The sequence below is a fragment of the Pseudophryne corroboree genome, chromosome 6 (assembly GCF_028390025.1).
Source record: "Pseudophryne corroboree isolate aPseCor3 chromosome 6, aPseCor3.hap2, whole genome shotgun sequence".
Classification (NCBI taxonomy): Eukaryota; Metazoa; Chordata; class Amphibia; order Anura; family Myobatrachidae; genus Pseudophryne; species Pseudophryne corroboree.
In genome coordinates, this window is record NC_086449.1 from 173,048,592 (window position 1) to 173,071,778 (window position 23,187).

The following is a 23,187-nucleotide window of genomic DNA, read 5'->3' on the forward strand; positions in this document are numbered from 1 at the left end:
CTGCTCTAGAAGAGCTGTATTTCCCATTCTCTGCTAGAAGTCACTACAGGGGCACAAAAAGGCAAAAGCCCAGTGCTATATAATGCCTTTGTGATATCTGCCATTTCATAGCAGCATTAAGCATACTGCAAAATACCTTTTGTAGAATAGGTCTTGTTTACTAAACACAGGCACTTCAAGGCCATGGTAAATTAAACATTTCAATTTGAGGATATGGCTGAGACTTTAACCCGGTAAACAAGTTAGCAATAGAGACTGTCCACCTTGTGACAACAGCCAGTATTAAAAAAGGAAGTTCTCCCATCTAGCACATCCGTTGGAATATACCATAAGTTATCTGATCCCTGACAAAACCCTGGACAATTGAGAGATTTCAGCACTGCAGGAAGGAGATTCAAAATGATCAGGTCTAAAATATAACCATGAATGTGGCATCTGATTGGATAGTAGAGTAGACCAGCCAATCAGGTACCACATTCACACATACAAAACACTGAAATCTACCCACTGCCATGAGTTAGGAGCCACTGTCTTTACCCAAGTACTACACTGGGGTATTAAAAAAGAGAGATGTGTCTATACAAGTAAGGATGCCCTCTTCCCCTTTTTATTTTTTGCTCAACAGGCATATGTCCAATCAGACACCCTAAGTAACTGCACAGTATTGTTGCTATATTTGTAGAATCACTTGCAGATATATTTTTCTGAAAGGCAAATTGAAAATTCAGCTCTACTTAAAAGGCATTGTTAATTTTTCTTCAGAAAATAGTCATTGGAAAAGTCTACAACCTATAAGATGCACAGGTAGGTACAAAGAACAGGTAGTTGGGGGTGGAAACAAAAGATAATCACATTTTGTGGTTATGTGAATTATTTTTAAACATCTACTGTTTAGTGTTCCTTTGAATAAAATGCAGAGTTAAAGTAATGTCTCCCTACGGTACTCTGTAAAATATATGGACTTTGGTGAGAAGAATATCAGGCTTGGAGCAGGAATTTTCAGCGAGCGACGGCTGTTGATGTTTTGTATGCTGAACAATTTTAAAATCTGCTAAAATGTTCTACAGAAGGTGGGGTTATGGATAAACTGTATGCAACATAAATTAACTGTACTTACCAACGCAGGTACATGTTGGAAATTCAGCTTGAGCCCTTTTAGCTGGAGTGTCCAATAAGCTCTTGGTCGGAGAAGTTAAATAACTCAATGGAGATTCCAAAAACCCACTAAGAGAAGGATTAAAAGGCAGATCACTTTTGGTAGGAGTTCCGTCAAGTTGTTGGTTTTCGTCTGAGTAGAAGCACGTGGTGGACACCACTGTAATAGCACCAGAAGACTCAACTTTGATCTGTTTAGGCCTTGATGGAAATAGACCATCAAAATTCGGCAACATTTCCTGTGGTAAAGGCATGTCTGAATGAGCGGTGTCAGAATTTGAGGAGTTTTCAGTTGGTAGCATTTGAGGAGGGAAGGTAGGTTTGGCCTGTGACTCAGACATTGTTGGCTTTGGGGGACCTTCACCATTATGAGGTGGCATCTCTGTCATTGGTAGCGAGAGGCCATTACCTAACTGTGCTTCAAACTGACGAAATAAATCATCAAATTTGTCATCAATTAGATCATTTTGAACAGAAACATGTCCTGCACTGGCCTGCTGACTGATAGAGTCATTCTGCCCGGAGCTAGAGTTGGTATCATCCATGGAAGATGTGGGGCATGTATCTTTAAGACCAAAGCTATTATCGTCATGAAGTGAGAAACCATTGGCTTGCCCATTATTAGGCTGATTTACAGCGCACATTTCCTGAGTATTTAAAGTATATCTGCGGTCAAGATTAGCCTGTAATGCAGACTGTGGTGTAAGCACCATTGACTTGATGTCATTAAGAAAAGAGTGATCGGTCTTCTCTTGTTGCGGACTGTCTCCATTTTCAGCTCGGCGAAAATCTTCTATTTTGATTTGGCTCATTGGTAAAAATACAGCATGGCCATCTTTCTGCCTGGGTTTCTTAATCTGTATTTGCTTTCGAGGCGGTTTAACTTTCGGCTCAGTTTGTTTTTGCGAAGGCGACTGCACCCTTTTTTTTCTCTCCTTTACTGGTTTATCTGCAGTTTTTGGAACCTTTTGGGAGTTTGGCACCCACCAACTGGGTTGTTCTTGTGGACCTTCCTGCATGGGGTTGGAATCTACAAAGAGGTTGCGTTTATGGTGAAGATGCTGCTGTAATGCAACCTGAGCACTCTTGTGGAAATTTGGTTCTTGAAACAGTTGAGAGAGTTGTTGGGTTGGTGACATTTTGTAATACTCTGCTGCTGCTGCTGCTTCTTTCTTTACAGAGCTTTTTGACTTTTTAACTTTTGGGGGTAAAGACTCAGGACCTTTGAACACTGACTTAATGTAATCATCTGTATTCCCAAGCAACTGCTTCAACCCAGTCATAGGATCTGAAGATATTTTTAGTTGCTCTGGTCCTTGATCCCATTGCTGCATAAATTCAGATTTTTGTGGGGTAGATATCGGACTCTGCAGCATGGGAGCACCACGAGAGCGATTGTCCTCTGGAATGTATTGCCTATCTGGATAAGTAGCCTTTTTGTCTTGTTCCCAAGTAGTTTGCCAAGAGGCCTGCGACATGGGAAGTGCATTTTTACCAGTGTATAATTGGGACTGCGGATTCTGGAACAGGTCATTGCAGGACATTGGTAATACATGACCCTGATTACCCTTAGCAGGTGGAAAATAGCTTAGATGATCATTGGGAGCTAAAGAGGCCGGTAATGCACCTTTGGGGCAATCCTTGTTTGGCTGTGGAAGTGCAGAGGAAAGTTGTGTAAGAGCTTCAATGGCAATTGCTGTTTGGAGACTTATATTCTTCTCCTTTGCAATGCTCAATGCATTCTGAGAAAAGGGGAGTACACCAGAAGGACATTTTGCTGTATTATTTTCAAGGGCAAGCACCTGTTCTTTAGAGTAGGTCTTCTCAACCAACTCTCTGCTGACTTGACTCAGATGGTGGTGTGAGCTATCTGGATGGTCATTGACAGCAGATTTGATTTTGTTCTCTAGCCACTCCAGGTAGTCTGGACACTCTGGTCCATCACAGTTACAGTTAGGTGGCTTCACGCCATGCTTTGCGAGTTCCAGAGCTGCTTTTAAAGTATTTAGATCTTCAGGGCAAGATGGGGCTTTGCTTTCAGGGAGGTTAGAGCTCTCACGGTTCATTTCATAATTAAACTTTTCATATAGCTGCACTGATACCATTGAGGGATTCCCGGATGCTGGTATGCCATAGGACATGGCCTCGGCCACAGCAGAAAACGCTACTAGGTTTTTGGCATCTTCTAGACTTGAACTGTTGTTAGTAGCAGCATGATTGAGGATGGAAGAATTTTCCCAATTTATTTTATCACCAGAATCTTGGGGAAGAGGGGTGTTAGACAGCCACGAATTTGGTTCCATTAACAATCGATTTCCTAAATCTTCACATCGCCTATTCAGTAGCCCAACATCACATTCCTGCTTCAACCTTCCTTCTTCAACATGATTAACCGGCCCCGTTTCCATTTGGTCTGTTTCGGGTCCATCAACAGAAGTGCTTTCCGAACAACTCTGTTAAAACAAAGTACATATCATTAATATATCAAATGGATTTTCATAATACCAGTAACCAAAATAATAATAAATTATCTTTCTCAGTGGTTCTCAACTCTGGCCCTCAGGTATTCCCACAACAGGTCATGGTTTCTTAATTTCTTAACTCATGCACACAGGAGTTGATCCATTTTGTTTGGTCAGGAATTACCCCTCTTTCCTCAGACAGGAAACCTGAAAACATGACCTTTTGTGGGTGCTTGAGGACTGATGTATCTGAAGGTAAATCAGAGCTGTGACTATGCCACCATATATATTGCATGTCATGATGAGAGTAAATACAGAAAGGAATTCAAAATGTTTATTAAAAACAAATAAAATACATATTTAAGGATGTTTGAAAACTTTGTATAGAATTCTTTCAAGAGAATGAGAAATAGGAAAGTCAACTTCGGTTATTTGTGCTGTGGCTGGAAAGCTCAAACACCACTTACTGTAGGTTGTGTGTTATTAGTCACAGAGATGAAATCGCTCAGTTACACAACTCATGGGTCTTGAGGGAAAATGTTGATGGTAAACATCAGAGAAATTGTGGTAAATTACATCCCTCTTACAGTCAATGCAGGTTATTTTTCCCACTGCTTGTCCTTATATTTTAAATATACTGGACCTACCATAAAATATGGTTACAGATGTATCAAGAATCAACAGCAGATTTATCAACCTTAAACTGGGCAGGAGCAATAGTCATGAGAGAGCAGCCTATACATTACTGGGAGACGAGTAATATTGCCAAGGCAAAGTGGAGCAGGTGAAAGTCCTATACATTACTTGTCAAAGCGACAGTATTTATGGGAATATGTGCCGTCTAATAATAACCAATGATGAGGATGATACAAATCACTGTCTAGGAATGTGGTATGGATGATCACTGGATTTATCAGAGCCTTTCAAGGAAAAGAAAGACCATTACTAGTTTAGAGCTCTCGATACAGGTGTTTAAAAATGCACACTATGGAAGATCCTAGACAAAACACTGCTCTGATTTAAAAGCGAGTTAGAAGCATGTTGCATTAAAGGGTCTCAAAGATTTCTGCAGCAGAGTGTACTAGTTCCTTAATGAGGCATTCCATTGAATCATAATGCATTGTATCTAATGTTAACTCTTGCGAACGCTGCATTCAATGCCAAAATTGACACATAGCAAAGCGAGCGCTTGGCAGAAAGTGTCTGTGTGTCAGTCCATTCACTGGCATTTGTCACACGAGCTTTGTCAAAGCACATTTAGCAGGCTTTAAAATGTCGTGCTAAGTATTAAAGTACATGGTCTTACACCATAATGAACATTGGTCAACTCCAGTCTTACTTTAAGAGACTGATGTAAAGTTCAAAATATGTCTGTGGGGCGTATCTTGCGTGTTTCCACTGTAGGTATGCTCTGCCCAATCCCAAGAACGGGCGATGCAGTCACGCACATTTAAGGGGGTAATTCATACTGCACAGCAGCGATCGCAGTCTGAATTACTATGCGCAGTGCACACACACGGCGGGCGCACTCTGCATGTGCAGCCAGTGAGATGAGAAAGCATCTCACTGGTGCGATCGCCTCTGCCTGATTGACAGGCAGAGGCAGTCGCGGGGAGGGAGGGGACGTGCCAACGGCATTAGTACACCGTTGGCAGGGCGCAGTGTGGACAACGGAGGCGTGTCCGGACTGTTGGGGGGGGGGGGGGGGGCGGTCCGCGGCAGCTCGTGATGTCACACGCAGCCGCTGCAACCCGGGATGCGGCGTTAGCCCCCTGCCAGCACGTAGGAACTGCGCTGGCAGGGAGTTACTTGTCAGGTACAAAAGCTTTTGTACCTGTGGGGGAGTGGGGTGTGTGTGTGCGCACGGGTGTGGGGGGCCTGACATGCAGGGCGGACTGTTTAATGTCACAGAATACACGGTAAAACAATCAAGAAAACTTAAAGAACCCCATGGCATACTGGCAGAACCTGAAAAAATAAGATTTTACTCACCGGTAAATCTATTTCTCGTAGTCCGTAGTGGATGCTGGGACTCCGTAAGGACCATGGGGAATAGCGGCTCCGCAGGAGACTGGGCACAACTAAAGAAAGCTTTAGGACTACCTGGTGTGCACTGGCTCCTCCCACTATGACCCTCCTCCAGACCTCAGTTAGGATACTGTGCCCGGAAGAGCTGACACAATAAGGAAGGATTTTGAATCCCGGGTAAGACTCATACCAGCCACACCAATCACACCGTATAACTCGTGATACTATACCCAGTTAACAGTATGAAATATAACTGAGCCTCTCAACAGATGGCTCAACAATAACCCTTCAGTTAGGCAATAACTATAAACAAGTATTGCAGACAATCCGCACTTGGGATGGGCGCCCAGCATCCACTACGGACTACGAGAAATAGATTTACCGGTGAGTAAAATCTTATTTTCTCTGACGTCCTAAGTGGATGCTGGGACTCCGTAAGGACCATGGGGATTATACCAAAGCTCCCAAACGGGCGGGAGAGTGCGGATGACTCTGCAGCACCGAATGAGCAAACTCTAGGTCCTCCTCAGCCAGGGTATCAAACTTGTAGACTCTTGCAAAAATGTTTGAACCCGACCAAGTAACAGCTCGGCAAATTTGTAAAGCCGAGACCCCTCGGGCAGCCGCCCAAGAAGAGCCCACTTTCCTCGTGGAATGGGCTTGTACAGATTTAGGGTGCGGCAGTCCAGCCGCAGAATGTGCAAGTTGAATCGTGCTACAGATCCAGCGAGCAATAGTCTGCTTAGAAGCAGGAGCACCCAGCTTGTTGGGTGCATAAAGGAGAAATAGCGAGTCAGTTTTCCTGACTCCAGCCGTCCTGGAAACATATACTTTTCAGGGCCCTGACTACGTCCAGTAACTTGGAATCCTCCAAGTCCCAAGTAGCCGCAGGCACCACAATAGGTTGGTTCACATGAAAAACTGAAACCACCTTAGGAAAGAATTGGGAACGAGTCCTCAATTCCGCCTTATCCATATAAAAAAACAGATAAGGGCTAATGCATGACAAAGCCGCCAATTCTGATACACGCCTGGCCGACGCCAAGGCCAACAGCATGACCACTTTCCACGTGAGGTATCGTAGCTCCACAGATTTAAGTGGCTCAATCCAATGCGACTTCAGGAAATCCAACACCACGTTGAGATCCCACGGTGCCACTGGAGGCACAAACGGGGGCTGACTATGCAGCACTCCCTTAACAAAAGTCTGAACTTCAGGCAGTGAAGCCAGTTCTATTTTGGAAGAAAATCGATAGAGCCGAAATCTGGACCTTAATGGAACCCAATTTTAGGCCCATAGTCACCCTGACTGTAGGAAGTGCAGAAATCGACCTAGCTGATATTCCTCCTTTGGGGCCTTCCTGGCCTCACAGCACGCAACATATTTCCGCCATATGCGGTGATAATGGTTTGCGTTCACTTCTTTCCTAGCTTTAATTAGCGTAGGGATAACTTCCTCCGGAATGGCCTTTTCCTTCAGGTTCCGGCGTTCAACCGCCATGCCGTCAAATGCAGCCGCGGTACGTCTTGGAACAGACAGGCCCCCTGCTGCAGCAAGTCCTGTCTGAGCGGCAGAGGCCATGGGTCCTCTGAGATCATTTCTTGGAGTTCTGGGTACCAAGCTCTTCTTGGCCAATCCGGAACAATGAGTATAGTTCTTACTCCTCTCCTTCTTATTATTCTCATTACCCTGGGTAAGAGAGGCAGAGAAGGGAACACATACACCGACTGGTACACCCACGGTGTTACCAGAGCGTCCACAGCTATCGCCTGAGGGTCCCTTGACCTGGCGCAATATCTTTGTAGCTTTTTGTTGAGGCGGGACGCCATCATGTCCACCTGTGGCCTTTCCCAACGGTGTACAATCATTTGGAAGACTTCTGGATGAAGTCCCCACTCTCCCGGGTGGAGGTCGTGTCTGCTGAGAAAGTCTGCTTCCCAGTTGTCCACTCCGGGAATGAACACTGCTGACAGTGCTAACACATGATTTTCCGCCCATCGGAGAATCCTTGTGGCTCCTGCCATCGCCATCCTGCTTCTTGTGCCGCCCTGTCGGTTTACATGAGCGACCGCCGTGATGTTGTCTGACTAGATCAGCACCGGCCGGTGTTGAAGCAGGGGTCTAGCCTGACTTAGGGCCTTGTAAATGGCCCTTAGTTCCAGAATATTTATGTGTAGGGAAGTCTCCTGACTTTTCCATAGTCCTTGGAAGTTTCTTCCCTTTGTGACTGCCCCCCAGCCTCGAAGGCTGGCATCCGTGGTCACCAGGACCCAGTCCTGTATGCCGAATCTGCGGCCCCCTAGAAGATGAGCACTCTGCAGCCACCACAACAGCGACACCCTGGCCCTTGGAGACAGGGTTATCCGCCGATGCATCTGAAGATGCGACCCGGACCACTTGTCCAACAGATCCCACTGGAAGATCCTTGCATGGGACCTGGCGAATGGAATTTCTTCGTAAGAAGCTACCATCTTTCCCAGGGCTCGCGTGCATTGATGCACCGACACCTGTATTTGTATAAGGAGGTCTCTGTCTAGAGACGACAACTCCTAGGACTTCTCCTCCGGGAGAAACCCTTTTTATCCTGTTCTGTGTCCAGAACCATACCCAGGAACAGTAGACGCGTCGTAGGAACCAGCTGCGACTTTGGAATATTCAGAATCCAGCCGTGCTGTTGTAGCACTTCCCGAGATAGTGCTACTCCGACGAACAACTGCTCCCTGGACCTCGCCTTTATAAGGAGATCGTCCAAGCACGGGATAATTATTTCGGCCATTACCTTGGTAAATACCCTCGGTGCCGGGGACAGACCAACGGCAACGTCTGGAATTGGTAATGACCATCCTGTACCACAATTTTGAGGTACTCCTGGTGAAGAGGGTAAATAGGGACATGCAGGTAAGCATCCTTGATGTCCAGTGATACCATGAAATTCTCCAGGCTTGCAATAATCGCCCTGAGCGATTCCATTTTGAACTTGAACCTTCGTATATAAGTGTTCAAGGATTTCAATTTTAGAATGGGTCTCACCGAACCGTCTGGTTTCGGTACCACAACATTTTGGAATAGTAACCCCGGCCTTGTTGAAGGAGGGGTACCTTGATTTCACCTGCTGGAAGTACAGCTTGTGAATTGCCGCCAGTACTACCTCCCTTTCTCCGAGGGCAGCAGGCAAGGCTGATGTGAGGTAACGGCGAGGGGGAGTCGCCTCGAACTCCAGCCTGTATCCCTGTGATACTACTTGCAGAACCTAGGGATCCACCTGTGGGCAAGCCCACTGGTCCCTGAAGTTCCCGAGACGCGCCCCCCACCGCACCTGTCTCCACCTGTGGAGCCCCAGCGTCATGCGGTGGACTCAGAGGAAGCAGGGGAAGATTTTTGATCCTGGGAACTGGCTGTCTGGTGCAGCTTTTTCCTTCTTCCCTTGTCTCTGTGCAGAAAGTAAGCGCCTTTGACCCGCTTGCTTTTCTGAAGCCGAAAGGACTGTACCTGAAAATACGGTGCTTTCTTAGGCTGTGAGGAAACCTGAGGTAAAAAATTTTCTTCCCAGCTGTTGCTGTGGATACGAGGTCCCAGAGACCATCCCCAAACAATTCCTCACCCTTATAAGGCAGAATCTCCATGTGCCTTTTAAAGGCAGCATCACCTGTCCACTGCCGGGTCTCTACTACCCTCCTGGCAGAATGGATATTGCATTAATTCTGGATGCCAGCCGGCAAATATCCCTCTGTGCATCCTTCATATATAAGACGACGTCTTTAATATGCTCTATGTTCGCAAAATATTATCCCTGTCTAGGGTATTAATATTATCTGACAGGGTATCAGACCACGCTGCAGCAGCACTATTTTTGCTGAGGCAAATGCAGGTCTCAGTATAGTACCTGAGTGTGTATATACAGACTTCAGGATAGTCTCCTGCTTTTTATCAGCAGGCTCCTTCAAAGTGGCCGTATCCCAAGACGGCAGTGCCACCTTTTTTTGACAAACGTGTGAGCGCCTTATCCACCCTAGGGGATATCTCCCAACGTGACCTATCCTCTGGCGGGAAAGGGTACGCCAGCAGTAAATTTTTAGAAATAACCATTTTCTTATCGGGGGAACCCACTCTTTACACACTTCATTCACTCATCTGATAGGGGAACAAAACACTGGCTGCTTTTTCTCCCCAAACATAAAACCCCTTTTATGTGGTACTTGGGTTCATGTCATAAATGTGTAACACATTTTTCATTGCTGAGATCATGCAACGGATGTTCCTAGTGGATTGTGTATATGTCTCAACCTCGTCGACACTGGAGTCAGACTCCGTGCCGACATCTGTGTCTGCCATCTGAGGTAACGGGCGTTTTTTGAGCCCCTGATGGCCTTTGAGATGCCTGGGCAGGCGCGGGCTGAGAAGCCGGCTGTCCCACAGCTGTTACGTCATCCAGCCTTTTATGTAAGGAGTTGACATTGTCGGTTAATACCTTTCACACATCCATCCACTCTGGTGTCGGCCCCACAGGGGGCGACATCCCATTTATCGGCCTCTGCTCCGCCTCCACGTAACCTTCCTCATCCAACATGTCAACACAGCCGTACCGACACACCGCACACACACAGGGAATGCTCTGACTGAGGACAGGACCCCACAAAGTCCTTTGGGGAGACAGAGAGAGAGTATGCCAGCACACACCAGAGCGCTATATAATGCAGGGATTAACACTATAACTGAGTGATTTTTCCCCCAATAGCTACTTGTATACACATATTGCGCCTAAATTTAGTGCCCCCCCTCTCTTTTTAACCCTTTGAGCCTGAAAACTACAGGGGAGAGCCTGGGGAGCTGTCTTACAGCTGCACTGTGAAGAAAAAATGGCGCCAGTGTGCTGAGGGAGATAGCCCCGCCCCTTTTTCAGCTGACTTTTCTCCCGCTTTTTTCATGGATTCTGGCAGGGGTAATTTATCACATATATAGCCCTGGGACTATATATTGTGATGATTTGCCAGCCAAGGTGTATTATATTGCCCTCAGGGCGCCCGCCCCCCAGCGCCCTGCACCCATCAGTGACCGGAGTGTGAGGTGTGCATGAGGAGCAATGGCGCACAGCTGCAGTGCTGTGCGCTACCTTGTTGAAGATAGAAGTCTTCTGCCGCCGATTTTCCGGAACACTTCTTGCTTCTGGCTCTGTAAGGGGGCCGGCGGCGCGGCTCCGGGACCGAACATCGAGGTCGGGTCCTGTGGTCGATCCCTCTGGAGCTAATGGTGTCCAGTAGCCTAAGAAGCCCAAGCTACCACCAGTTAGGTAGGTTCGCTTCTTCTCCCCTTAGTCCCTCGCTGCAGTGAGTCTGTTGCCAGCAGATCTCACTGTAAAATAAAAAACCTAAAATATACTTTCTTTCTAGGAGCTCAGGAGAGCCCCTAGTGCGCATCCAGCTCAGCCGGGCACAAGATTCTAACTGAGGTCTGGAGGAGGGTCATAGTGGGAGGAGCCAGTGCACACCAGGTAGTCCTAAAGCTTTCTTTAGTTGTGCCCAGTCTCCTGCGGAGCCGCTATTCCCCATGGTCCTTACGGAGTCCCAGCATCCACTTAGGACGTCAGAGAAATATAGAGGAAAAGCCCTTCCTGTACAAATTGTTCATCAGGTACAGCAGTTTTGCGAAGATGATGAACATTCTCGATGTGCCATGGAAAGAAAGTCTGTTTCTGTAAAAGTTCCAGAAGGAAAAAGTATTCAAACAGAAAAGGCTACTCTTAGTAAACTTGAAAGAGCTTTATCTTGCTTTTAAATACAGTTTTCCAGACATTCATTTAGATTGTCTAAGGTTTGTTCCTTACGACCTACATGGTGTGTTAGTTAGCGTTGCTGCAAGAGGTATGCATTGTGTGTGTTTGCGAAACTCACCAAAATGTAAAAAATTTATTGGTTGCTGCTCTACCACTAAAGATGGACTATAAAGACCTAACTGAAATCCTTATTTGTTCTTCCGCCTCAAAAACTGTTTTGCTTTATCGATGTGACAAATGCCCAGGTCTGGAAGAACTTCCGAAAATAGTTACAAACTTTTTCATTATAGTGACATGTAGGATGAGGACACAATTGTATATAAGCAGTGGGTCCACACCGACCAAAGTAAATTGGTTACAATCACTATTAGTTATGATGAACTACACATACTCCGATTGTCATAAGACGTCATGAAGATAGCAGGAACCACAGTTTAGGGAGAATCCAATTACAGGTGAAAATACATTGGGTGATTGTTCACCCATATTTTTTTTACAGGCTATCCAATTCGGTCGCCTGTAAAAAAAAACAAAAAACATTATTTTCCAAAAACAAACAGGTTCAGTGAAACCTGTGTGTTTTTGGTAGAAACATCCCCCTTTCTGTGTATTTGGCTTTCCTTGGCTTTACGGGGCTAATTGGATAGACCCCGGCAGGAAAATTAGCTGCGTTAATTTACTGTGGCTAATTGCATAACCCCTTTAGTGTCACTATGACCACAGTCACAAAAAATTTAGACAAAAGTGATCTGCAACATGGAACATACATAGCAGCAGTGTACAATAACATCTGGTACATTGGGTATATTATTTAATGTAATGAGGAGGAACAAGATGTGCTGGTATACTTCATGAAACGAAACCAATCAACAAATGTGTTGTCCTGGCCTTCAGTGTTTTGTTCCGTTACACAGGGGATGTGAATAAAAGGATGTGCCCACTATCCAAGTAAGTACTGGAAGGCATTGTCTGCTGACACTTTAAGGAAAATTACAGACCGTTACAACAGGTTCCAAACAAGGAAAAGATAATGTGATTGTTGACTCCACTTAAGTTATGGACTCAAGTTATGTTTAAGTTTTTAAATTTCATGGTTTCTTGTATTAATTATGTATGCGGTACAAAAGTAATTGAACATCAACTTCATGATTTTTTTTTTCTCTCCACTATGAAAGAGTACCATACTGATTTTTTTGTGTGGGAATAATATATACCTTTGTTAAGCACCCCAAAAAAATTGGGGTATCTAATGTTGATTGAACCTAGCGTTTTAAAGGATTTTCAAAAAACTTGCGTTTTCGCCCTAACTCGAAACGTAAGGTAGATAGCGTGATTTGGTTTGGAGTTTTGGATTCAGAGGAAGAGTTACCACAGGAGTGCAGATTTTGTGGTCATTACTTAATAAACACCTGTGATACTACAAATAAACTGGATAAAGAAGCCGCGATTAGTAAATAGTTTAATAAATTGAAAAATCAATATTTAATAGACAAATTGTCAGACAGTCGAGATATTTGGCAGAAATAGCTTTTTTTACATCCTCTCAACTAAAAAAAAAAATCATAAAAATCAGATGTGTGGTGGACATGGACACGCCTGGTTGAACTTACATGGAATGACCAGGCTACAAATCATGGGCTGGCATTATCTGGTATGTCAGACTTCCAGACAGCTGCCCACATGGATAGAAGAGATCTGTAGCAATCCTTTGTGGTGGCAGCAAGAGAAAGATTGTATGTTAGTGACAGCTGTAATCTTACTAAATGTGGGGGCAAACTGGAGCCTTCTTAATGTTGTAACTCCACAAGCAAAAAGCACAGATGAGGAAGATATGGGCAGCACGGATGGTGTAATGGTTAGCATTACTGTCTCACAGCACTGAGGTTGTGGGTTTGATTTCCACCACAGTATTAACTGTGTGGAGTTTGTATATTCTCCCATACTTACGTCGGTTTCCTCCAGGTACTCTGGTTTCCTCCCACACACCAAAAACATCTGGTAGGTTAATGGGGCTCCCAACAAAAAGTGTAGTATGTAAGTGTGTGTGTACATGGGCAGACTAGATGGGCCAAGTGGTTCTTAGCTGCTGTCAAAATGCTACTTTCTATATACAGGAAGCTAAAATCTGTATCACCCATGTGTTCAACCCTTTTATCTTGTTGTTTGATCTCTATAAGACCAAAGTAGAGAACCATATTTATATTCCACAGCGATTTAGATCTATAAAGAAAGAGTAATAAAATAAAGCTGGGTACACACCTTCCCACTGTGCAACCCAATGATGCAATGTAACGATGTAATGTATCGTTACATGCTCGGCTGTGGAATCGTCCCATCGGACATGCAGTCCAATGGAATGATGCAATGAACAATGGCCGGGAAGGACAGATTGGGGTACAGTCAGGGGCGTTTTTAGAGAGGAGGCCGCCCGTGTGCAGGATCTGTCTGAGCACCCTCCTCTCTGTCACAGAGCCTAGAGCGCATGCGCAAATCACCGGGAAAATGGCACGGCGGACATTTTCCCAGCGGTTTTCAAACTGCGCAAATCACCAGGAAAATGGCACTGCGCCATTTGCCCAGTGATTTCTGCGGCACTGCTGCTGCGCCGCGGGACCCCAGAGTGTAAGTATTTAAATTAATGGGTGTGCAGTGTGGGCCCCCCTATACCTCCAGGGACCTGTGTGCACCACACACACTACACCCATTATAAATATGCCAGTGGGTACAGCCTACATGGGGTACGATAAATTGTTCTGATCAGCGTCAGAATGATATATTGAACGATAGATCACACAGCGTGTACACATCTTAAGACTTTGTATTAACGGGATCCGGTCAGGATTCCTGGCAGTCAAAATACAGATGCCAGAATCCCTATACTGCTTGGAATGCCGGTGCCAGCACCCCGATTGAGGTCACAAACCAGACGCCGGCATAGACAGTCAGGATCCTAAATGAGTGACTAATGGGCCGCAGGAGGGGCAAGAAGCGGGAGTAGGGTGGGGGTTTAGGTTTTTCTTGCGGGGGAGGGTCAGGCTTTGGGGGGAGTGGGTTAGGTTTAGGATAATGGGGGGTTAGGTTTAGGCTACGGGAGGGTTAGCATACTTATCCAACACCTGCCGAGATTCTAACCATCAGGATGCCGTGTCGGTTTTCTGACCGCCGGCATTTCAGGCCCAACCCGTATTAACAGACAAAAAGTAGCAAGATGGACTTGCTAATAGGTTTACAATCTATAGGATAATGGGAGTTTGATACATGAGGATCATTGGTCCAGTAAGATTGATTCTAATAAATACTTAGTGTAGCCAGGAAAGTTGGAGTACCCAAAAAAACAACATTTTTGTAAAGCAACAAGATTATGGTCACTAATGGTAAAATACATCTGCCATGATCGAGATTATAAAACAATTACAAACCAATCTGTTGCCAAGCCCCAGAAAGCAGATTCTGGACAGTTTCAAATGGCAGAACTGGAGAAATTTATAGCATATGTATACTGTTGATGTTACAACTGTAATGTGCATTTCTTCAATTCTTTTTATTTGTATTTATTTTTTTGAAGAAGTAGTTCTGTGTGTAACTGAAGCTGTATGGGTGTAAGCAACATTTTCCTGCAAAAGAGAGTCAGGAAAATCCTACAGCAGCCATCAGACTCCATCATCTGCTGCCTCTTTGTCTGCTGTGATGAAGCACAATGAAAGTCAGCCATGTACAAATGCTGCATCTCCACAAATAGCCACCAAACTGCCATCTCCAGCAGCAACACAGCTCTGCATTATGTCCCAGCAGTCATTCTACTGGAAGGAAAATGTTTACCACTGAAATATTGCTGATCCCGACAAGCTTGCATATCATATTAGCAAACATTACCTACATAAAAGGCTTATTTCATTTCATATAGCATTTCTTTGAACCATACAAGTATAAAATAATAATAAACCTAATTTTAAAAAAAATTGTAAATACCAAAACAAGTTATTTTTGCAAAAACCTAAATAAATAATGCACAAAAGAAAAAAAAAAAACACACAACTGCTCCACAAAGGCCAAGCTGCAACGCCATGGGTGCAGAGCAAACGTTTCTCATGGCATGTAAAGTGTCAGTACTCCTTGTAGCAAAATGAACTGTACTCAGAAGATACCCTTGTACTATTCTCAATGACTTAAAAGCCTTGGCACAGCACAGGTGCTTCCAGCATCCAGTGCAACTATAATTGAGCACAGGACCTTACAAATTTCAACGCACAAGGTGAATCGCTGTCGCCAGGACAGATCAAAGCTCTTTAACCCTTTCACTGCTAACAGCTATTTTGTTAGACTTGGATGAAACAGATGAAGAGATTAAATAGGGCCCAGCGGCTGGGATAAGCAACATTCATAAAACAACGAACAGAGATGAAACTTACATTGCAACGATCCAGCGGAAAACAAAAAAAGAAAAAAAGAAAATGAGGAAGCACGAGAAGGAAGAGGAGTCCTGGGGCTTTAAAGGACATGAGAGTAGAAGTGGTGAGCAGGAAGCTGCTTAGAGATTCAGCCTACACACACCTCGCCCTCCCCCCTTCTAACAGCTGTAGGGGCCATTAGCCCTGTCAAACAGCACACGTACATTCTGCAAGCAGCACACAGGCTGGCTCTGCTGCAAACTACAGAGAGAATGGTCGCTAAAAGGTGGGCATAGACAACAGCTATATGGCAGCAGAATCAGATCAAGCATTCTGCTGCGCCCGGTGGCCTGATGTGTTAGTTTCTACCCATTTAAAGGAACAGAGTGGTGCTGCAGCTACTTTAACTCTCTGTTCGTCTCCCTCCCTAAAATCAGGCTTGCTGAGGGCGGAAGGGTGGGAAATATAAGCAGGTTTTCTCCGCTCTCTCCGAACGGTTGTCTTTCGGCTTTGAATTTCACTTCTCCCTGGCACAGAGGTTGCGGAAAGGCAGAGAGGGCTCCCATTCTGTCCTAGCTTCTAGTTCCATCATCCCTTATGATGTAATCTGGGAAGCACTGGCAGATAAAGCGGAGTCCGTCCTTCCACGGTTACGTAACGCAGCCTGCCAATCAGGGAACTTGTGCCACTGGCTCCGTAGCGCAAAGGGCTATACTTTCTGCTAGGGTAATGCCATAATAAGATGGCTCCTCCGCAGCACTGGAACTACGGATTGCTACGGCATGAACGGGGAGCATGCTGCATTATATGGGGAGAGGACATTACTTTGGAATAGCTGAAAACCTCCGAGCATTGTTTTTCAGAATGTTACTTCTAGTTGTTACATGACAGATCACAAACCATGCCTGTACACTTAAGTGGATAGTGAACGTCCTATAGGACAGACACGTTACCTCCAAGTAAAATTACAGGCAAGCTTGATAAACAGGAAAAGAGATGACTGGGCTTCAGCTCTTCCAGATATAAACCCACTGGCCACATTTTATGTACACATTTGTATAAAATTTGCTGAAGATTTTGATGCCACTTGTAAACAAATGAAAAAGGTTATGTACAAATCCGTGGACACCTGCTTCAGGACTTTACCCTCCAGAAAATAGACAAGTGTTTATTTTTCAAGTGTAGCCGCTACCTAGTGTCTAATCATCTGCTACATATCAAGTGCAGCGACTGTCTAGCACTCAGCTGTCAAACTCATTCATGTCCCGCTACTTGGTCTTTGCCCAATGACACCAGGCTGGTGTCTCATTAGCGGGAGCCTAATGTAAGCAGAGGACTGCATACAGCCACTCTGCCAGATAGATATAGTCTATAGGAGGGGTAAACGCTAGATGCACACTCTAGTAGAGTATATGTAGCAATCTATTGGTCATATGACAAGGGTTATATTTCAGAAGCAGACCATTTAGGACTGACTATCTTGCACATTTAACTCATAAAAACAGAGACACTTGACTTTTTATAAATAACCCACCCAGCTTGAGAGATACTCGCAAATGGACAGGACATACTCAAAAGCAAACACTGCACACACCTTATTAAAGGCGCTGCAACCAAACCCTACCAAAATCTTCATATACAGAAGCAAGGAGAGGACGGCATTATTCAAAGAATGACATCAAATAACAAAATGTCTAGTATGGACATCTGTATCCCAAAAGCCAAGATTCCATGCATCAAAATCCACCCAAAATAACTAGATGAAGACGTAGACCAAAAAACATATCTAGGTTTCACATTCTAAAATCTGCATGAAACAGTTAAGTTCCTACTGTACAGCGTAACCCTGGACACCGTATGTATAACGACTGTATGCACTGTATTCTGTCCTGTGTAGGGGTGTGGTATTGAAGGTTCGACCACACTTAGGTCGACAGTGTCTAGGTCGACCACTATTGGTCGACAGGTCAAAAGGTCGACATGAGTTTTTAAAAAATCTTTTTCAGGTCGTTTTCGCCGTACAGTGACCGGGAACCCCAATTTTTTTTTTTTATGTGAAAAACTCAGGTCTACCTTTTGACCCGTCGACCTAGAACATGTCGATCTAGAGACACTGTCGACCTAGAAACCCTATCGACCTAGTTACTGCCGACAAATAGTGGTCAACCTAAGTCTTGTCGACCTAGAGACCGGATACCCTGTGTAGATTGCCAATATCAAATATTCTTTGCTATGCGTCACCAGGTCTGACGGCACAGGGGAGGCAAATAATTTATTGAGGAGGAAACAAAACAAAAATAGATTCACAAATGAAATTAAGTTTTTGCACAAAGTCACTGTAACTTTAAATATAACATTGGCTTGGCAAGTCTTTCTGGTTTTTAAAGAGACAGTTCTGAGTAAAACCATCATGTGCCTGAAATGTGACATTCCCTTTCTGCTCGCTAGCCTTCAGGCTTTATGCTGTCATACAAGGCTCACACGGTAGGGCTGTGTGTTTTTCTGTAATGAGAAAGGCCTCCTATGTGATGCAGAATTCTTAAGTAAAGGTTATCCTACAGCAGAGGTTGTCAAACTCTGTCCTCGGGGGCCCACACGGTGCATGTTTTGCAGGTCTCCTCACAGAATCGCAAGTGAAATAATTAGCTCCACCTGTGGATCTTTTAAAATGGGTCAGAGAGTAATTAATACACCTATGCACCTGCTGGGTTACCTGCAAAACATGCACTGTGTGGGCTCCCGAGGACAGAGTTTGAGAACCTCTGTCCTACAGGGTTCATAGGAAGCAAGGGTACCGTCAGCCGTGCCTTATCGGACAAACATTCAATCCCCGTGTGATGCTACCTTTTGCTACGCCACAACATTAATTTCTGTAACAATGTGCATATATGATCAATAAAAGAATTGTACACTCTCGCTTTAGAATTCTCCTTATTCCGCCCCATGTTAGGTATGTTTGCAAGGTACAAAATGAACAGAAGCTTCTGTAGTATCTAAAATATATGTCGCGTTTTATAGAAATATGTGAAACGACTGCTCTTTTCAACCCATTTCAATCAGCAAATGTATCAGGCCAAGACGTAAAGGCCTAAGTTAGAGTTTATCGGTGCAGAAAGGGTTTTAAAGATGCGATTGTATTTCTAAAATTGGACGCTTACAGAACACGATAGACATCTGAACTATTCACTGTCCGCTGCCATACCAGTTTTGCGCCCTCTGTTTCGTTGGGAAGTCCTGAGTGGAAGGCGGAGACAAAGTGTTGTCATACAACAGCACGTGGCCGTGTAAGACACATGGCTGGAATGTGATTAACCCAAAGTGAAGCGAACAAAAATAACGCAATAGATATTACAGGATTATACTTTGCTTTTAGAAACCTTTTCGGCAACAGACTCTGTACCTGACATAAGATTGAAGCCTAGATCAACAAAGCGTAAGCAGGGGTTTTAGTGGGAAGGGGGTTAATGTTACTTTAAAATCCTTAATACAGTAACAGTTTGAATAAAGTACCAGTAGGTGGGGGGAAAAATATGTGTTTTTTTCATGCAAGAATAAAACTTTTAAAGTGAAAGGCAGCATAAAAACAAAAAATAAGCTGAAGATAGAAACCCACAGGTTCATTTACTATACTATAATTTTTAAGCAAACGGTTTAACCTGAATTAAATCAACAGGACTGGAATGAGATCAGTGTGGGTTACAATTTAACAGTCTCTGAATTCCACAGGTGAAACAGTAACTTGCACAGATTATTGTGTATCAGCTCCTCGAGAGAAATGGTTATTACTACAATGCAATGCTGGTTGATAATTAACCCCTCTGCTCTGGGACGGCCACCCTTTGCTTCTTAATGTGTTTCTACATGAAATCCACCAAACTAAACAGGAACAAAGTCATGCGGACCGACTAGGAGTATGAAACCATAAAGTAAAACTCCCTCTCGCTTTAGTGCAAGACTGAAACCAGAAAGTTGCTGAGAGCTGACAGAACTTTCTTTCTAGCAGGATGTCAGTGCCCGTTACACTTTCTATATCACAAATTACATCTGGGTGTCAAAAACCAAGAAACGATAATATACTTCCACCAGAGAGGAACACAATAACGTTAGGACCAAACTAAATATAATGCAATGTTATTTGGTCGGAAATTCAATTGGAACCTCTAGTGAGGGGTGGGAGAGCAAAAAATTAGAGAGATGGGTAAGACCTACATGTGAGATGTATGTGCAAGAGACCACTTCATTGACAGGGAAGTTGTGTTTCGCAACAGATTCCTCTTGCAGATTACCAAGCAATAATAAAGCATCTGTCTAAGGCTACCTTTGTTAAAGTAATTTGAGTATTCTACCATTGTCCAAACACCTGTTCACTAGGGAGAATGGTCCCTTAAAATGCAAGAATATTTAATATCGCCTTCACCAACCAATCAGCACAGTACAGCAACTAAAACTCATAACAAATATACGCATATTGCTAAAGCCCTCATTCATTGCTCTAATTATACATAATTTTCACTATTGAATGTTGATCTTCAAATTTATGCCAAAATCTTAGCCAATTGTTTGGGATCCCTCCTCATTCATATGGTCCACCTGGATTAAGTGGGATTTATTCCAGGTAGACAGAGACAAAACTAGAAGGGCTATAGACTTAATTCACTCCATACATGCTCAGAAACTCCCCTCACTCATCCTAGTGCTCGATGCGGAAAAAGCATTCAACCTACTGTATTTCCTGCATTTGAGGCGCTTAGAGCGATGGGTTTTTGTGGCAAGTTTCTAGACGGTGTAGTAGCACTATATCGCACACGATAGGCCACTTTTTAACCAAGTTCTCTCTCTGCACTTCGGGATTGCCAATGGCACGAGGCAGGACTATCTCCTATCTCCATTAGTCTTTGCCTTGATCATGTAACCTCTGGCAGCTAGGATTCACAGTAATGTTACTGGAATAAGAGATGATTCTTCCAAACATAAACTTGCGTTGTATGCTAATGATGTTCTCATTTCACTGAGTAATCAAACCCAGTCCCTCAGGATAAAAAAAGATTGATATTTGTAAAACTGAGGAGTTGGCTCTCTCTCTCTCTAATTCCGTTAACCTTTCTTTGGAAGAGCATACCTCACTCAGCTGGCACACATAGAAGATAAAATATCTGAGTATCACCCGTCGATAGCACCAACTTTTTTCAAGCTAATTATCCCTATCTTCTCAAATTAAATGTAGTCTAGACTCTTGGTCCAACCACTTTATCTCCTGGATAGCTATGGGAAATTCAGTGAAGATGAATGTTCTTCTTCAGCTCCTTTACCTCTTACAAACCCTCACAATCTTCATAAATCTTTAAATTTCTGTAATCTCACACTTCCCATTTTATTTGGGCAGGGAGGCGCTCGTGTTCATCTAAAGATTCTTCAACGCCCTACACAAAGTGGTGGACTCAGCATTCTAAACTTAAATATTATATGGCTGTGCAACTCGCTCAGTGTGTATTATGGTGCAATCCTGGAGTGCAAAACAATCTGGGCAGAAATTGAGGAAAATGGTTTGGGCCATCTACTTTCTTGTCCCTCCTCTGGCTTCCCAGGCCACAACGTCCTATATTGATAACCTCCCAGCTAATTATAGCTCAATCACCGAACATGTAGGACTGAGAAAATTGGAAATATCTGATTACCCCACATCCTTCCCCATTTGTTCCAGTTTTTCATAATACGGACTTTCCCCCAGGTACATCTGGAAATCCATTTATTTACTAGAGGGAGGCTGGCAATAGATATTTAAATGACCACGTTCAGGATGGCGACTTTCCTCTATTCTCAGAACTCCAATCTAAGCTGGCCATACCCTCTAAAAAAACAACAACAATTCCTTCAACGTAGACACTTTCACTCTAAGGCTAAACAGCACCTTTATTATAGACTAGCTGTGACTTTTAAAACTCTATGCCTTAGACGATCCTCGACTAAAGGTTTAATCTCCAGTTTATATTCACTGTTGACTGAGGAATCGTCCTCTTTACAGACTTGGGAGTCACATTGGATGAGGATGATTGGTGACATATCTGGTAAAATGCGGCCTCCAGCTGTTTAGATGATACTATGTACCATCATGTCTCAGTAACATGTTTCCAGATACATCAAACAGATGTAGGAGAGACTGCGCCACTGAAGGAACTTTCTTTCACATTTGGTGGTCATGTCCAAAAACCTTTAATCTCTGGTGGGAAGTTATCAATCTCATATCCCACATTCTCCAAATTTCCATAACATGCAAACCCAAGTTTTTTCTTCTCCCTTTGGGTTTCACAACAGCAACTAAGCATCAAAACGAATTATTACGCCACATAGTTTCTACTACCACTGCTCAGTTAGCCGCTTACTGGACCCTCTTTCATTCAATTCAACAGTATCTCAAGTTTGGAATACACATCGTAAAGAATACATCACCAGTAAGCTTAATCAACATCCAAATCCTTTGACAAAGTTTAGGTCCCCTGGCTAAACTCTCCCTCCCCATTTGAGTTAGGATGAGCTACCTCATCTGAGATTGATATCAACTCTTTAGGATCTCTCTCTCCTCTCTTATATATTTGTCTCTGTCTTACTCTTCTCAACCTTCTTTCTTCATGGTCTGTCACACCGCCCCCTTTCGGAGATCCTTCCTTCCCTCTTTCCCTTCTGTCATGGGAATCAGCGCATTTTTAGGTTGGGGAAGCTATGATCTCATTTGGCACCTATAAATCAGATCTCTGAGGTACAACTGTGGCGCCTTCCTTGTGAGGAGTCCTGAGGATGGAGCCACCGGAAAGGAGGCGTCGGCACCATGGAGGATGTTGGGAGTCCCAGGGATGGAGACCCTGCAATAAGGGGAGGAGGTGCCAGGGACCTCAGCAGCAGTGCAGCCAGCACCATTAATCATGTTAAAGGTGAGGCTGGCCGCAGGGACCACCGGGGAGTAGGAGCTGCACATTATATACTGTAGCATGAAAAGGCTGCAGCTGCACAGTCCCTGCACTGCATGGAGAATGTGCAGTGCAGGGACTGTACATCGCTCCTCCAATATATAAGCACATGTGTCAGGTGTTCCCTTGCCCCCCCCCCCCCCCCCCCTTCCCCTCCCCGCACTAGCCCTCTGTTAACCGTAAAACTGGTCACTGTGCTGTAAGGTACAGAATATTACGATGGCTACCGACTATGTTACATTACTGCTTATTATGGTATTTTTATTTGTCAATGTATTTATTCACTGTGACGTTTTAATAAACTTTATATTTAACAAAAAAAAACACACACACAAATATGTGCATATATAGAGAGTATCTGTACTGTACAAGACTATAGGTAGGGCCATGAATTTACCTCAGTGGAGCCTGTGGGCACAAG

At 44.1% G+C, this 23,187-nt stretch overlaps 1 protein-coding gene across 3 annotated transcripts in view; it reads right to left on the reverse strand.

The window, feature by feature from the left end:
• The window catches only part of TET3 (tet methylcytosine dioxygenase 3), a 130,669-nt gene that overhangs the window by 61,683 nt on the left and 45,799 nt on the right, over positions 1-23,187 (reverse strand). For 2 of the 3 annotated variants that reach the window (XM_063932116.1, XM_063932115.1), the window contains one exon: positions 1,118-3,608. In XM_063932116.1, coding sequence (XP_063788186.1) covers positions 1,118-3,608 — 2,491 coding nt within the window. Of the gene's footprint in view, positions 1-1,117; positions 3,609-15,825; positions 16,388-23,187 lie in introns of those variants that run through there. The other variant, XM_063932117.1, reaches the window with a different exon arrangement.